This window comes from Staurois parvus, unplaced genomic scaffold (assembly GCF_062004578.1).
Source record: "Staurois parvus isolate SC_StPar_1 unplaced genomic scaffold, SC_StPar_1.0 ptg000530l, whole genome shotgun sequence".
NCBI classification, from domain to species: domain Eukaryota; kingdom Metazoa; phylum Chordata; class Amphibia; order Anura; family Ranidae; genus Staurois; species Staurois parvus.
This window is the reverse complement of record NW_028318326.1, coordinates 1,382,364-1,399,177: the sequence shown is the minus strand read 5'-3', so window position 1 is coordinate 1,399,177 and position 16,814 is coordinate 1,382,364. Positions and strand designations below refer to the sequence as shown.

Genomic DNA, 16,814 nt, shown 5'->3' with positions numbered 1-16,814 from the left:
GAGTTCCAGAGGATGGGGGAAGCCCTGGAGAAGTCCTGGAGACGAGCATGGGAGGAGGAGACAAGGGAATACTAATGAAATGAAGCCGATTTCATCCACATGTAGATCTAAAAACCTGAAAAAGACTGTAAAGTCAACATAAAATTCAGGGAGTTAAAGTGGAAGTAAACTCCCATTGGACACTTGAACCTACAGGTGGGCTTATAATAAAGCTTACCTGCAGGTATAAGGAATATCTCCTAAACAGGGGCGGACTGACCATTTGGAAATTGCCCGAGGGACCAGGGTCAGTAGGGGGCCCGATGAGATGTCCCTGGTACCTTTTTCATAGGCTTTTTTGAGTTTGGGCAAGGACACAGGGGCCCCATGATCCCCTATTGCCCGGGGCCCCATGAGTTATCAGTCCGCCCCTGCTCCTAAACATGCACCATTTAGGAGTGTCCCTGCAGCGGGTGATGTCACCAGCGCATGCGCGTTGAAGGAAGGGCATACCAGTGCCGTTACTTCAGAGGTGTGTGCGGCGGCCGAGACTCCAGTGCGCATGTGCAGGAGTGACGTCATTGCAGCCTTGGCCAGAGCCCACAAACCAGGAAGGAAGACCGGGTGAAGATGGAAGCCCTGTCAGCGCCGCTGGAGGACTTCATTCTAAGGTAAGTCTTTGATAATGTGCTAGTATGTGATGCCCACTAGCACATTAAGACAGTATTTTGTAGGGGAATTTTTTTTTTTTGGGCGATTTACTACCGCTTTTATGTACTAAAGGAGTAGAGCATGTTCACTTTGCAAAGTGAATTTTCACTTAACGTATTGAACAAGGTAAAGTGACTGGGTGTTCTTTTGAAGATGAATTTTTGTATAACTTCTTTTTATTCATTAAGCTCACAGAGATATCACTTTGCTTATTAAATCACTTTTTTAGTAATTGAACCCCCTTGTCTATTCTACAGGTTGTGGTCGTGGTCCTAAGAGATCCGTCTAAGTGACAGTATTTTTAGCTCAACTGTCTGTGAAAAGCGGCTGTGCCTCCTGAGAGGCTTCAGGGCAGCTGCAATCAGCATCTTTTGTAGTGTAGAAGAGCCCTCCATTGGTGACAAAATTTTTTTTTGTATTTTCAGACATCAGGGGGGACAAATGTGACCTGTCATCTGTTTGCTTTGAGGGAAGATTGTTTTCTAGAGCCCGATCGGACAGTTGTTGCTAAAGGTGTCACAAGCAGCTGCTGTGAGCTGAATTTGTGAACTATTTCTGTGTAATAGGATGACTCTAAACAACCTGATAATAGCAAACAATAAAGTTCCTTATATTGAGCACTGCAATGATGGCATCATTTTCCAAAATCATAAACAGCAATAATAGGCCTCTCAGATATCTTTGGTCCTCACATGGGTGGCATTCTCTACCAACCCTCTAAAAAGCAATCCGTAATGGATCACTTTTCAGAGAATGGTAGAGTAGCGGCTTCCCGGTGTTAAGGAGGCAATATAGCTGCCTTCTAAATGTCTGTTTATTTTTTGGTTGAAGGGGGATTTTGCATTTGAATATTAGGTCATTGCAGGTCCAATTGACTTCAATGGACGAGCCTGACAGGCAGTGCTTACTTGACATGCTGAGTTACATGTGCTGTGACATGTGTACATGCTCCTCTAGCCACCATGATAGGTTTTAGGTGGATAGTTGGAGGGTGGTAAAAGCACAGATCAACTGCCTGTTTTTACAGCCACTTTGCCACCTGTGTAAACTAAGGCTTAGGCATTCGTGAAGGGAGATTTCCCAATTTGGGGCATACTATATATTTTTAAAAGTATCTGCCCATTTGTGATCACCACAGTCCCCTGCCATCAATTTTTTTAGCAAAATCTCTTTTGAGATTCTGTTTATTGCTCTCTTTTCCTTTTTCATTAAAGTAATTTGTGTGTTTGTGTTACTGCTTAGAGTTTTTTTATTTTCTTGTTCTTACCTATCCTCATTGAATTATAAACTCCTAATGCTTGCTTTGCATACCAAGCAGTTTAAAAGACTGTACCTACATGAAAATAATTTTGCATTTATTTTTATACATGATCCCTGGATCTCAATGACAAAAAATAATAGCTGAGATTCTTTCCCTTAGTGTGGGACAGCCCATGCCACCCCTCTGAAAAGCAATCTGGGTGGGTCACTTTTCAGATGTGTTTGATTTAACCCTGTAAATGCTGCACCACGAGTCACATTAGAGTGCATTGCATACAATTTTGGCTCAGCTCCATAGACTTGTATCGACTTCCTTTGGTGGCAATAATGCCCACCAAATGTGAAATGCTGTTTCATTTTTATCAACTCCGTGGCATGTGTATAATCCTGAGTAGCTGTTCAGATGGGTAGTAAAAACAGCTGCTCAACCACCTGGTTTTACCACCCCTCTGGCCACACGTGTGAATGAACCCTTAAAGTGGCCCAAAATCCCTAGTGCCAATACTATTTAATGATAAATAGGGAAACATGTATTTGTACCTATATCAGCACAAATCTCTTTGTGATATGTTGCCATATTCTCACTTCTCCGTCCTGCTTGCTCTCCCAATTCTGCTCTGATATTAATGAAAAAAAGTCATTCTTAGATTGTAAACTCTAACGAGCAGGGCTCTCTGAATCCTCCTGTATTCATTTGTATTGTAGATTGTACTGTCTGCCCTCATGTTGTAAAGCGCTTCGTAAACTGTTGGCGCTGTATAAATCCTGTATAATAAGAATCTGTATGCAGCTTCTTTTTTCTGGTTCTCTGTGTGGCCCACCGAGGACATGAGCGCCAGATCTCGCAGATGGGCAGTGGCAGGAACCACTGCTTATACAAAATATCATATTAACTCCCTGGAAGGCACTGCTGACATAGCCTTCCCAGGGGACATCTGTGAGGCTGAGGCTCTGTCTCCAGTGTCTTGAGAAATCCAGAAGTGGAGCTACAGAAAAAGTACATGCAACAATACTTAACTGAATAAAAATGGTACTTGGAGATGTTTTCATATCTGTATGTGCTAGGACAACCTATGGTTGGAGGGGAAATATGCACTTTAAAAATATATGCGCATGTGTAACAAAGGGTTAGGCCACATAGAAGGACAACAGTAAAACCTTCTACTCTTAAGTTGAAGTTTATTTTCTTTTCCTTTGCTATTTACTAGTCGAATGAGATAATTAAAATCGTTATCTCTCATCTTACTTCATTTACATCTTCAATGGATGCTGTGTTAGAACTGCTTGCTGCTTTTTCCTCTTTCTTTTCTACATTCCACATCACACTGTCACGTTCCAGGTTATCGAGCTGCTGCTGAAGATCATTTAGTGGTAAAGTAATGTGCTTCTAGAAAAGGAAATCACACAACAGATTACAAGTTTAAAAAACGGGCCATGTTAGATGTAATCATGAAAGTACTGAACGCACAAGGCCGCTTTGGTAATGGAGAATGAACATTTATCTAAAAATAGTAACTGAAGCTCTATATTTAGACCTCAGTCACATGGCCATAAAAATGATACTGATGTTATTACACATGTTTTCTAGGAGAAAAGTTCCTGTGTAAGGATCAGTAAAACACTTGTGTATAGATCAGGGGTGGACTGACAACTCATGGGGCCCCCAGGCAATAGGGGATCATGGGGCCCCTGTGTCCTTGCCCAAACTCAAAAAAGCCTATGAAAAAGGTACCAGGGGCATCTCATGGGGCCCCCTGCTGACCCTGGGCCCTCGGGCAGTGCCCGAGTTTCCAAATGGTCAGTCCGCCCCTGGTATAGATACATTTAAATACGGAAACACAAGTATGCATACATACATTTTTATCATTTATTTTTCCCTTTGTTTAGACTCAATCTATGTACTTACAAACTCATATTTGTTTATATGCGTAAGCGTGTAAGGCTACTTTCACACTGAGGAGTTTTTGAAGAGTTTTTGCGTAAAAAAAAGCACCTGAAAAGCTCAAGAAAAATACTTCCCTATGTATGTGAATCAGGGGCGGACTGACAACTCATGGGGCCCCCGGGCAATAGGGGATCATGGGGCCCCTGTGTCCTTGCCCAAACTCAAAGAAGCCTATGAAAAAGGTACCAGGGGCATCTCATGGGGCCCCCTACTGACCCCAGGCCCTCGGGCAGTGCCTGAGTTTCCAAATGGTCAGTCCGCCCCTGATGTGAATGTATATCTATGTATGTTAACACATTGAGGCATTGCGCTTGCAGTGCGGTGTAAAAACTTCTGCTTGTAGCATCTTTGGGGCATGTTTGGGGAGTTAAAAAAAACTCCCAAAAAATGCCTCTTCCCATTGAAATCAATGGAAAACGCCTGAAAAGCACCTGAAAAGCGGCTCAAAAACACCACTGAGAAGCGTTTTTGGTAAAATTTTTAAATCAAGTGTCTTTTAAAAATGCTCAGAAACCGCAGTAAAAACGCTTATGCGGTTTTGCTGTGTTTTTGCGGTGGATCAGTGTGAAAGTAGCCTTATCACATGTTCTTACCTCCCAGTCACATCAAGCCTGACTTTGAAATCGTGCAACTTACAGTGAAATCGCACGATTTCAAAGTCAGGTGACATGCCGATTTCAGGTGTGATTTGCAAGACTTCTGACACAAATGTCTATGCAAATCGTACCAAAAGTAATGCATGTACTACTTTAGAAATCGGTGCGGCTTTGACCAAGTCAGAACCGCACCAATTTGACTGCTCAAATTGCAGACAATAGGGTGCAACTTGGCATATGATTTTCAAATCGCACCCGATGTGACCGGGGTATTAGAAGCAGATTTTCAAATCTGTGTTACAAATCTGAAATTAGCTCATGTTTACACACTTGTGTGAATGGCTCAATTGAAAACAATGCAGCTGCATTCAGATCTGTAATTAAAAATACTTGTATATGTGTATTTGTACAGCCGTGTGAACGAAGCCTCAAAAGGCATGCATTTTTTTTCCAATTCTTTTAGATTTATATTGATATATCATTAGTTAATTTAAAAAAAGAAATGTGTTTATTTCAACTACATTTGCATAATATTTTTGCAGTTTCTACATCAAGCTTGATAGTGCTTTACGATGACGGTGGCTCACAACTTCTCTTAGGCTTGGGCTGGCCATACATCATACAATTTTCTTGTACAATTTTTTTTAGATCTAACAAAACCATATAATATGGGTTCAAACCTAAACATGTTAAATTTTTTATGCAATAATGCAGGCCCTTGCACTACAGGGTTTAAGGTAAATCTAAAGGAAATTGAATAAGAAAATTGTATAATGTATGGCCAGCTTTAGGCAGGCCATATATTATACAATTTTCTTTACTTCAACCACAGTCAATGGCAGAATACAATGATTACTGCTATAGCTGCTGGTAGAGATCAGCTAAAAAAAACCCAACAGGCTTGTTATACTAAAATCTGTCGATGGATTGACTTCAGTACACCCAGTCTGCCCATAGATCTGATTGAATTCGACCAGTTTGTGCTGGGCCGGCTGAATACCGATCCATCTATGGCCAGCTTTATTCGATGGGTCATATCTGATCTAAGTGAAATTAGCAGACTCTCTAAGGTTAAAAAATCTTATCTCAATCAGTCATTAAAAGAAATGTGTACTGGGCAAATCTCTGCTGTGGCTATTTGTATTTTGACAGTTTTCCCTGCCAGCTGACAAAATACGTGAACAGTGTCTGCATTGGATGCAGGCTCTGTTTGGCCAACAGTTCAACACCTGGCTTCTTAAAGCAGAGTTCCACCTGAAAAAAAAAGTAAAAGTCAGCAGCTACAAAAACTGTAGCTGCTGACTTTTAAAATACAGCCACTTACCTGTCCCTCGGTCCAGCAGTGACCTCACCACCACTGGTTTCAGCAGCCGTCTTCTCTCCCTGGCGCTGGCATCTTCAGTGTGGGCACCCGGTTGTGACAGCTTGCGGCTTCACAGCCGGGTGCCCAATGCTCATGCGCGAGAAGCGGTACTCTTTGTGAATGGTCCCGTAGTCTTCTGGGACCTATCACGTATCCCAGAAGATTATGGAGAGGGAGGGGGGAGGACGACTTATGCTTCCAATTAGCTAGGCGATCACAGTGGAAGTAGAAGCAGGTGCCTGTCAAATTCGGTACCCACTCCCCAAAGGTACCAATCCTTAACGGGGAGCGGGGGACAAAGGCTTAAAGCCAAACTTCCCCATTTGGGTGGAGTGCCGCTTTAAGGGATGTTGGGTGATCCATCATGAACAAGCCAAAATTTGTTCCATGTGTGGCCAGCATTAGTCAAGTAAAAATACAATATTACATATTATTTTGTATCTGTAGCCATGCAGATATGAAACAGTTCAAAAACAAATATACTTCAAGATAAAATGTACCCAAGACTAATATAGGTTCCTTTTAAAGCTCAGAGTGATTGTATTATGTGATTCTGTTATGTTACAGCCTTATTCCAAAATGGATTAAATTCATTTTTTTCCTCTACATTCTACAAGCAATACCCCATAATGATAACGTGAAAGAAGTTTTTTTTAAAATCTTTACAATTTATTAAAAATAAAAAACAAAAAAATATATATATACATAAGTATGCACAGCCTTTGCCATGACACTCAAAATTGAGCTCTGGTGCATTCTGTTCCCACTGATCATCCTTGAGATGTTTCCACAAGTTGACTGGAGTCCACCTGTGGGAAATTCAGTTGATTGGACATGATTAGGAAAGACATAAACCTGTCTATATAAGGTCCCACAGTTAACAGTGCATGTCAGAGCACAAACCAAGCCACGAAGTCCAAGGAATTGTCCGTAGACCTCCGAGACAAGCTTGTGGCATCATACTCAAAACGACTTGAGGCTGTAATTGGTGCTAAAGGTGCTTCAACAAAGTATTGAGCAATGGCTGTGAATACTTATGTACATGTGTTTTTTTCGTTTTTTATTTTTAATAAATTGCAAAGATTTCAAAACAAACTCTTTTCATGTTGTCATTATGGGGTATTATTTGTAGAATGTTGGGGAAAAAATGTATTTAATCCATTTTGGAATAAGGCTGTAACATAACAAAATGTGGCAAAAGTTAAGCTCTGTGAATACTTTCTGGATGTACTGTACATGCTCTGTGCAATGGTTTTCGCATTCTCAGGTCCCCAACCTTTGCTCCTGGCCTCTCCCCCTTGACCAGTGCCCCATAGCAAGCTTAGCAAGCTGCTTGCTATGGGAGCACTTGTGTGGGCTCGATTCCGTGCCGAGCTGTGTGTGTCCATTGACACACCGTGAGGCTTAACCCCTCCCCCATTCTCTTTTCACATGCTGCGATTGACAGCAGCAGGACCCAGTGGCTCTTGCCTCTCTGCCCAGTGAGGAGAGAGAGATATGCTGATCTTATGCACATTGCTGGATCAAGATAGGGCTCTGGTAAGTATTGGGGGGACCGGGAGGGGGGGGCTGCATACAGAAAGGTTTTTACCTTAATGCAGAGAATGCATTAAGGTAAAAACAAAATCCTTCTGCCTTTACAACAACTTGAAGTTTAGCTAAACATTTGTTGTAGCTATTTCCATTCACATTCACAGAACTCATAGTATTCTTTCCCAGAATGCAAATCGCTCTGTGATTGGAGGAGGTGGATCCTGACATTCAATCACCTCACTTCTATTCACATAATGATTTGATTTCTACGAAAGAATACTATAAGTTCTGTTAAAGGGTGAGAAGGGAGATACGGATGGGGTGAGTAGCACCAATGCTTCACAACCACAGACACTGAGCTTAACCCCCACAACACCAGAAGATCACCAATGTGGAATATAGTAATGATAGTAATGTGTCCCTGGTGCTGTTTCCAGAACAAAAGTGTTAACTAAACTTCATTTGGTTATGTGACCAGCTACTTGGAACTTTTTATCTGGTAACCCCCCCCCCCATTTACCCAATTGAAACTAGTTATACACTTTGCTAGAAAAAAAAGTAGCATATATAGTGCACCCCTTAAGAGTTGCTGGTGAATTTGGTCTTATTTTCTCTCATAGGTCACACACAGCCAGGGACACAGCATTTTCAGCATTCTTCCACTGGCTCAAAAGATCAGTCTATGGGTTGCTTTTTGTGTTTTTAATTGGAGAACGTTGAACTTGAATAGGGATGGGGAGCATGGGATACCTCAGAACAAAAAAAAACGTACAACTTGAGGACTGCTTAATTTCTGGCTGCTCTGCACAGCTCCTGTAATTCTTGCACACTTTGGTTGCACTCTATCCTGTGAGCTCTCTCCTGACCCTTGGGTTGGCTTCGCAATTAGGCCCCCCAGCTAAGCCTAGCTGGGACCTCAGTGTCTTCAGGCTGGCTTCCTTCTCCGGCTTCTACCCAGAAGGGCAGGGTCTTTTCATGCAGGCTGGGCTCAGGAACACTGCCCTACACACACACTAGCCCCTGCTGTTCAGGCCTTAGGCTATTTATGGGCTCTCCTCCACCTCCTGGGCACAACTCCCCAGGAATTGGCTGGAGTTCCAAAAATATTAAGGTTGCAGACTCTGCCCTCTATGTTAGAGAAATCTCTAGAAGACAGGGGGAAGTAGCAGAGTGACAGCCTGTGAAACCCTTTGCAGCCCAAATTAATCAACCTCTGCTCCTCTGACTTCTGATGAGCCAAAATTAAATTTGCCTAGCAGCCTAACCTATGGCATGACTTGGTGCAATCAGTGTGGCAGGTGTGGGTTATACAGGGAGATCACTTGTCACTTGCTGTCCTGCCAACAGTGGTTATTAGGACAAAAATGAACACAGCAATATAAAAAAGAAAAACTGCTAGAGGTTCTGACTATTCCTACTACTATTCCTACTATAACCAAAAAAAGGCTAAATGTTTAGGATAGGTACACTTCAATCCCCTTGGACTATGTTTATAGATTTTGATTTTATGCCTTTTTTTTTATTTATCATTTTCTCTACATTATATTTGTTAACCATTTCCTGCTGGATGTACATATATATATGCAGCCTCTCAGTGGGTGGGATTTAATGCTGAGAAGCTGAATATACAGTGGGGATCGAAAGTTTGGGCACCCCAGCTAAAAATTTGTATTAGTGTGCATAAAGAAGCCAAGGAAAGATGGAAAAATCTCCAAAAGGCATCAAATTACAGATTAGACATTCTTATAATATGCCAACAAAAGTTAGATTTTATTTCCATCATTTACACTTTCAAAATAACAGAAAACAAAAAAATGGCGTCTGCAAAAGTTTGGGCACCCTGCAGAATTTATAGCATGCACTGCCCCCTTTGCAAAGCTGAGACCTGCCAGTGTCATGGATTGTTCTCAATCATCGTCTGGGAAGACCAGGTGATGTCAATCTCAAAGGTTTTAAATACCCAGACTCATCTGACCTTGCCCCAACAATCAGCACCATGGGTTCTTCTAAGCAGTTGTCTAGAAAACTGAAAATAGTTGACGCTCACAAAGCTGGAGAAGGCTATAAGAAGATAGCAAAACGTTTTCAGATGTCAATATCCTCTGTTCGGAATGTAATTAAGAAATGGCAGTCATCAGGAACAGTGGAAGTTAAAGCAAGATCTGGAAGACCAAGAAAAATATCAGACAGAACAGCTTGCAGGATTGTGAGAAAAACAATTCAAAACCCACGTTTGACTGCATGATCCCTCCAGAAATATTTGGCAGACACTGGAGTTGTGGTACACTATTCCACTATAAAGAGATACTTGTACAAATATGGTCTTCATGGAAGAGTCATCAGAAGAAAACCTCTTCTACATCCTCACCACAAAAATCATTGTTTGAACTTTGCAAATGAACATATAGACAAGCCTGATGCATTTTGGAAACAAGTTCTGTGGACCGATGAGGTTAAAATTGAACTTTTTGGCCGGAATGAGCAAAGGTACGTTTGGAGAAGAAGGGGCACAGAATTTAATGAAAAGAACCTCTGTCCAACTGTTAAGCATGGGATTGGATCAATCATGCTTTGGGGTTGTGTTGCAGCCAGTGGCACAGGGAACATCTCACGAGTAGAAGGAAAAATGGATTCAATAAAATTTCAGCAAATTTTGGATGGTAACTTGATGCCATCTGTGAAAAAGCTGAAGTTAAAGAGAGGATGGCTTCTACAAATGGATAATGATCCTAAACACACCTCGAAATAGATGGGGGATTACATCAAGAGGCGTAAACTGAAGGTTTTGCCATGGCCTTCACAATCTCCTGACCTCAACATAATTGAAAATCTATGGATAGACCTTAAAAGAGCAGTGCGTGACAGACAGCCCAGAAATCTCAAAGAACTGGAAGACTTTTGTAAGGAAGAATGGACAAAGATACCTCAAACAAGAATTGAAAGACTCTTGGCTGGATACAAAAATCGTTTACAAGCTGTGATACTTGCCAAAGGGGGCAGTACAAAATATTAACTTTGCAGGGTGCCCAAACTTTTGCAGACGCCATTTTTTTGTTTTCTGTTATTTTGAAAGTGTAAATGATGGAAATAAAATCAAACTTTTGTTGACATATTATAAGAATGTCTAATCTGTAATTTGATGCCTTTTGGAGATTTTTCCATCTTTCTTTGGCTTCTTTATACACATTAATACAAATTTTTAGCTGGGGTGCCCAAACTTTCGATCCCCACTGTACACTATATTGCCAAAAGTATTAGGAAAACCCTCCAAATCATTGGGTTCAGGTGTTCCAATCACCTCCATGGCCACAGATGTATAAAATCAAGCACCTAGGCATGCAGACTGCTTCTAAAAACATTTGTGAAAGATTGGGTCACTCTCAGGAGCTCGGTGACTCCAAGCGTGGTACCGTGATAGGTTGCCACTTGTGCAATAAGTCCATCCGTGAAATGTCCTTGCTACTAAATATTCCACAGTCAACTGTTAGTGGTATTATACCAAAGTGGAAGCAACTGGGAACAAAAGCAACTCAGCCATGAAGTGGTAGGCCACATAAAATGACAGAGCAGGGTCAGCGCATGCTGAAGCTCACAGAGCGCAGAAGTCACCAACTGTCTGCAGAGTCAATAGCTAAAGACCTCCAAACTTCATGTAGCCGTCAGATTAGCACATCAACAGTGCGTAGAGAGCTTCATGGAATGGGTTCTTATGGGCGAACAGCTGCAGCCAAGCCTTACATCACCAAGTGCAATGCAAAGCGGCAGATGCAGTGGTGTAAAGCACACCATCACTGGACTCAGTGGAGACGTGTTCTCTGGAGTGACGAATTATGCTTCTTTGTCTGGCAGTCCGATGGACATGTCTGGGTTTGGCGGTTGCCAGGAGAACAGTATTTGCCTGACTGCATTGTGCCAAGTGTAAAGTTTTGTGAGAGATTATGGTGTGGGGATTGTTTTTCAGGAGTTGGGCTTGGTCCCTTAGTTCTAGTGAAGGGAAATCTTAAGGCGTCAGCTTACCAAGACATTTTGGACAATTTTATGCTCCCAACTTTGTGGGAACAGTTTGGGGATGGCGCCTTCCTGTTCCAACATGACTGCACACCAGTGCACAAAGCAAGGTCCATAAAGACATGTATGAGTGAGTTTGGGGTGGAGGAACTTGACTGGCCTGCTCAGAGTCCTGACCTCAACCCGAAAGAACACTTTTGGGATAAATTAGAGTGGAGACTGCGATCCAGGCCTTCTCGTCCGACATCAGTGCCTGACCTCACAAATGCACTTTTGGAAGAATGGTCAAACATTCCCATAGACACACTCCTAAACCTTGTGGACAGCCTTCCCAAAAGAGTTGAAGCTGTTATAGCTGCAAGGGTTGGCCAACTCAATATTGAACCCTACGGACTAAAACTGGGATGCCATTAAAGTTCATGTGTGTGTAAAGGAAAGCGTCCCAATACTTTTGGCAATATAGTGTATGCGTCCCTATGTAAACATTTTTCTGTGCTGATAGAGCGCTTCCAGCAGACTAACCAGTTACCACAGTAACCAGAAAGCTTCTGATCACATGAAAGCTGTGACTGCCAATCACAGTGGTCACATGATTGGAATGCCTGCTTCCACCTCCTGGCACTTAGAACCTCCTAAGGGGCCAAGAGGTGGCGTCAGGAAGGGGTTAAAGTGACCGTAAACTCTGGTTTAAAGAAAAATAAACATTTCCATTCTATTGCACACGGCCTCCTCCAAATCTCCATTTTTTTGTTTTTGCTGCCGTGATTCAACTTCCCGTTGGAAGGTGATTACATCCAATCTCTGTGGTACCACCAGGGGAGTATCTACCGTGCGGCAAACAAGGCATTTGCCTAGAGCGGCAATTTTTAGGGGGGTGGCACCGCCCCCCGGAAGAAGGGACCTTTTGAGCAGCGGCGGACAGAGTCATGCAGGGCTGCCATCAGAGGGGTACTCTTGCAGTGGCCCGGACAGCAGGAGAATCAAAGTGGTGGGGTGTGGGGGAGGGCAGTTGCAGAATGATGCTCGTGTATCTCTCCCTCCAGCAGCGGATGAGCCAGGATCAGGGGAACACCTGGAGCAGGGAGAGGAGAAGTGTCGGAGATGATAGAGCCCAGAGGAGGTGAGCTGTATTTTGAGAGAGAGAGAGGGAAGAGAGAGAGAGGGAGAGAGGGGGGGAGAGAGAGGGAAGAGAGAGAGAGAGGGAGAGAGGGAAAAGAGAGAGAGAAGGAAGAGAGAAAGGGAAGAGGGAGGGAAGAGGGGGGGGGAGAGAGGGAAGATAGAGGGAAGAGAGAGAGGGGGGAGAGAGAGGGAAGAGGGAGGGAAGAGAAAAGAGAGGGAGGGAAGACAGAGAGAGGGAGGGAAGAGAGAGAGGGAGGGAAGCGAGAGGGAGGGAAGAGAGAGACAGAGGGAAGAAAGAGAGGGAAGAGAGAGAGGGGGGGAGGGAAGAGAGAGAGGGAAGGAAGAGAGAGAGGGAGGGAAGAGAGAGAGGGAGGGAAGAGAGAGAGGGAGGGAAGAGAGAGGGAGGGGAGAGAGGGGGAAGAGAGAGGGGGAAGAGAGAGAGGGAAGAGAGAGAGAGGGAAGAGGGGGGGGTGTATCTACCGTGCAGCAAACAAGGCGTTTGCCTAGAGCTGCAATTTTGTAGGGGGGTGGCACCGCCCCCCCTGAAGAAGGGACCTTTTGAGCAGCGGCGGACAGAGTCATGCAGGGCCTCCATCAGAGGGGTACTCTTGCAGTGGCCCGGACAGCAGGAGGATTGAAGTGGTGGGGTGTGGGGGAGGGCAGTTGCAGAATGATGCTCGTGTATCTCTCCCTCCAGCAGCGGATGAGCCATGACCAGGGGAACACCTGGAGTAGGGAGAGGAGAAGTGTCGGAGATGAAAGAGCCCAGAGGAGGTGAGCTGTGTTGTGAGAGAGAGAGAGGGAAGAGAGAGAGAGGGAAAATAGAGAGAGCGGGAAGAGAGAGGGAAAAGAGAGAGAGAAGGAAGAGAGAACGGGAAGAGAGGGGGAGGGAGGGAAGAGAGAGAGTGGGAAGAGAGAGAGGGAAGAGAAAAGAGAGGGGGGGGGAGAGAGGGGGGGAGAGGGGGAGAGAGGGGGGGAAGAGAGAGGGAGGGGAGAGAGGGGGAGAGAGAGAGAGAGAGAGAGAGGGAGGGAAGAGAGAGGGAGGGAAGAGAGATAGAGAGAGGGAAGAGAGAGAGGGAAGAGAGGGGGAGAGGGAGGGAGGGAAGAGAGAGGGGGTGGAGGGAAGAGAGAGGGGGGGGGAGAGAAGAGAGTAAGGGGGAGAGAGGGAGGGAGGGAAGAGAGGGGGGCGAGAGGGAGGGGAGAGAGAGAGGGGAGAGAAAAGAGAGAGAGGGAAGAGACAAGAGAGGGAGGGAAGAGAGAGAGGGAGGGAAGAGGGGGGGGAAGAGAGAGAGGGAGGGAAGAGAGATAGAGAGAGGGAAGAGAGAGAGGGAAGAGAGGGGGAGAGAGAGGGAGGGAAGAGAGAGGGGGTGGAGGGAAGAGAGAAGGGGGAGAGAAGAGAGGGGGGCGAGAGAGGGAGGGAGGGAAGAGAGAGGGGGGCGAGAGGGAGGGGGGAGAGAGGGGAGAGAGAGGGAAGAGAAAAGAGAGAGAGGAAAGAGACAAGAGAGGGAGGGGAGAGAGGGAGGGAAGAGAGAGGGGGGCGAGGGGGAGGGGAGAGAGAGAGGGGGGAGAGAGAGGGAAGAGAAAAGAGAGAGAGGGAAGAGACAAGAGAGGGAGGGAAGAGAGAGAGGGAGGGAAGAGAGAGGGGGGGAGAGAGAGGGAGGATAGAGAGGGAGGGAAGAGAGGGGGGGGAGGGGGAGAGAAGAGAGAGAGGGGGACGGGGAGGGAAGAGAGAGGGAGGGAGGGAAGAGAGGAGAGAAGAGAGATAGAGAGAGGGAAGAGAGAGAGAGGGGGAGAGGGGGGAGAGAGGGAAGGAAGAGAGGGGGGAGAGAGGGAGGGAAGAGAGAGAGAGAGGGAGGGAAGAGAGATAGAGAGGGGAAGAGAGAGAGAGGGAAGAGAGGGGGAGAGAGAGGGAGGGAAGAGAGAGGGGGGGTGGAGGGAAGAGAGAGAGGGGGGAGAGAGAAGAGAGGGAGGGGGAGAGAGGATGGGAGGGAAGAGAGAGGGGGCGAGAGGGAGGGGAGAGAGAGAGGGGAGAGAGAGGGAAGAGAAAAGAGAGAGAGGGAAGAGACAAGAGAGGGAGGGAAGAGAGAGAGGGAGGGAAGAGAGAGGAAGGAAGAGAGAGAGGGAGGATAGAGAGGGAGGGAAGAGAGAGGGGGAGAGAGGGGGGAGAGAAGAGAGAGGGAGGGAGGGAAGAGAGAGGGAGGGAGGGAAGAGAGAGGGAGGGAGGGAAGAGAGAGGGCGAGAAGAGAGATAGAGAGAGGGAAGAGAGAGGGGGGAGAGAGGGGGAAGAGAGGGGGAGAGAGGGAAGGAAGAGAGGGGGGGGAGAGAGGGAGGGAAGAGAGAGGGAGGGAAGATAGATAGATAGAGAGAGAGAGAGAGAGAGAGAGAGATTGAAGAGAGAAGGGGAAGAGAGAGGGAGATGGAAGAGGGAGAGATAGGAGAGAGAGGGAAGAGAGAGATAAGAGAGAGGGAAGAGAGAGAGAGAGGGGGGAGGGGGGATAAGAGAGAGGGAAGAGAGAGAGGGAAGATATGAGAGAGAGAGGGGAGAGAGAGGGGGGGGTAGAAACGAGAGAGGAAGAGAGAGAGAGAGAGAGATGAGGGAGAGAGAGAATAGAAAGAAAGGGGGAGAGAGAGAATCATATATACATACACACACTTATTGACTCTCTCGCTCTCTCATTGGGGGGTGCAAAATCTTTGTGTTGCCTAGGGCAGCACAAAATCTAAATACACCACTGGGTCCCACTGTATGCAGGAATGTAGTTACCTTCTGTTGCAGCGTGCATAGAGCAGTGCACATGTCTACAACAAGTGCTGCTGGTTCCAAACAAATGAAAGCGATGGGGGAAGAGGAGATGTTTGGAAGCTCACAGAGGACGTCACAAGGAGGCAGAAAAACATGGAAGCAAGTTCATACAAAATAGGTTACAGGGACATTTAGTAGCGGATGTGTATGGAATATTTTTGGAGAATAAGGTTATTACTTTAATTGTGACTTATTTGTGTGTTCATTTACTAAATCTGTAAACAAACAAGTCTAACTACCAGTTTCTCTTGGGCAAAGTTAAGATTTGGTGTGGTTGAACACAGTAACATTTCTATCTTCTTAAAAGGACAGAGATCAAGACATCCCACTATGTTATATAAGATACTATGATATCTGCTCCTCACAGGATGTTAAAATGTTGGGAACTGTAACTCCCCAAAAATCAGTGAACCACATGTTTAAAGTAGTGAATATAATAGCTTATAATAGCTACATATACAGTATGGTACTATGTAGCCACCTAATGGCCATAACTTGTACTGCAGCAATACATGATATTACTGCCTTCCCTATGAAGTCATAGCATTTTCTGCTCACTGTGATGGTGTTGCTTTTTGTATGAAATTCTCTCCTTGGTATTGATATTGTTCACAATATAAAACATCATACAGTGAATGCATAAGTACAGAAGAACAAAATATAATGCATTCCCTATCATAAGCAAGGAAGCTGCACATCAACTTTTTGCAACAGTAATTAAAGTAGTGACTGAGGTTTATGGTGATTGATTGCTGAGCATATTGACTGAGCAGAAAATGTACAGGACAGAGTATTATGGTGTCATATGGCCCCCTGTGTTTTTATCTGTGTGAGTTCATCTTTAAAGACTGCGAGGAACATTCACCTTTGTACTATTAAGGCATCTTGTACTTGGTACTGATGTTTGAACATCAGCATTTCTGGATGAATTTTCTGGCATTTGTTTTAGGTGGTTTTGCGCATATTTTCATGAATCTGCACGTATAGGTACAAAATACTGACCATGAACTCAGATTTTTGCACGTTGTAAACAGTGGGCTGCATTTTAGATCAGTAAAGAAAGAAAAAATGTTGTATGTATGAAATGTGAGCAGTTTTAGGCAGCAGTATGCAAGAGGCCTTAAAGTGATTCCAAAGGTAATTTCTTTTTTGTTAAAATAACAAACATGCTATACTTACCAGGTTTGTGCAGTGGTTTTACAAAGAGCAGCCTGGATCCTCCTCTTCTCGGGTCCCCTGCAGGCTCTCCTGGCCCCTCCCTCCTGTCAGGTGCCCCCACAGCAAGCAGGTTGCTATGAGGGCACCTGCTGCTCCATGTGTCCATTCACAAACAGAGCTGCGGCATGGCCCCACCCACCATCATTCTCTCTCCTCATTGGCTGACTGGCTGTGATTGACTGCTTGCTTGCTGTCTCAGCCAATGGGGAGGTAGAGACCCGGAACAGCCAAAGCTGTCATTCACATTGCTGGATCGCGATTAGGCTCAGGAAAGTATTG

At 44.9% G+C, this 16,814-nt stretch overlaps 1 protein-coding gene and 1 long non-coding RNA gene across 10 annotated transcripts in view; one reads left to right on the top strand and one right to left on the bottom strand.

Annotated features, from left to right (window-relative positions):
• LOC149451568 (uncharacterized) overlaps positions 1 to 16,814 on the top strand; it is a 292,180-nt gene that overhangs the window by 33,817 nt on the left and 241,549 nt on the right. The gene's annotated exons all lie outside the window — the stretch shown is intronic.
• CCDC141 (coiled-coil domain containing 141) overlaps positions 1 to 16,814 on the bottom strand; it is a 218,145-nt gene that overhangs the window by 44,302 nt on the left and 157,029 nt on the right. For both annotated transcript variants that reach the window (XM_089690384.1, XM_089690383.1), the window contains exon 17: positions 3,197 to 3,337. In XM_089690384.1, coding sequence (XP_089546510.1) covers positions 3,197 to 3,337 — 141 coding nt within the window. The remainder of the gene's footprint in view (positions 1 to 3,196; positions 3,338 to 16,814) is intronic.